The sequence below is a fragment of the Penaeus monodon genome, chromosome 33 (genome assembly GCF_015228065.2).
Source record: "Penaeus monodon isolate SGIC_2016 chromosome 33, NSTDA_Pmon_1, whole genome shotgun sequence".
In the NCBI taxonomy this organism is placed as follows: Eukaryota; Metazoa; Arthropoda; class Malacostraca; order Decapoda; family Penaeidae; genus Penaeus; species Penaeus monodon.
This window is the reverse complement of record NC_051418.1, coordinates 21,871,198-21,871,797: the sequence shown is the minus strand read 5'-3', so window position 1 is coordinate 21,871,797 and position 600 is coordinate 21,871,198. Positions and strand designations below refer to the sequence as shown.

General features: G+C 42.5%; 1 protein-coding gene across 2 annotated transcripts in view; it reads left to right on the top strand.

Moving 5' to 3' along the window:
• LOC119594148 overlaps positions 1-600 on the top strand; it is a 2,889-nt gene that overhangs the window by 1,437 nt on the left and 852 nt on the right. For both annotated transcript variants that reach the window (XM_037943215.1, XM_037943216.1), the window contains exon 3: positions 68-262. In XM_037943215.1, the coding sequence (XP_037799143.1) occupies positions 68-262 (195 nt within the window). The remainder of the gene's footprint in view (positions 1-67; positions 263-600) is intronic.

Sequence of the window (600 nt, the reverse complement as noted above, 5' to 3'; positions counted from 1 at the left end):
CTCTATTTGCTTTTCATTCCCCTCCCTACTCACTCCCTTCTTTTTACCCCCCCTCTCCGTCTCGCAGGTGACAGTGGCCACCACCTTCGGGCTCTTCAGGGGAATTCCCTTGACCTTCGGCGACACCCACCACTTCGCCGGCAACGTAGGGACCGATACGGACTTCTTTGCGGGCGGGGTCATGGTGACTGCGCTGATCGTGACTCCTTTGTTCTTCGTCTTTTATCTCCTGGGGCGGAAAGAGATCAGAAGGACAGGGATGGTAAGTATAATTAGCATGCTCTGATTTCCGTTTAATTGTTGGTATACGTGTATGGTTTTATGTATGGAAATATACATGGATGTAGATTTCATTTTCTACGGGGGTTAGTTTCAAGTTACTTAAAAAAGAATAACGTTTAAAACATTAAATTCATCGCAGAAATTCCCATTTAATAACGCCATTCATCTGCAAAATCAAAACAAAATAAAGATTGAAAGCGGAATTTGAAAGATTTTACACCCGCACGAGCCTTTCCATGTTTTATTGTATTTTTTCTCCATAATTACTTTCTCTGATGTTAGAAAGAATGAAGTAGAGAATAGATGGTGACTCGCACA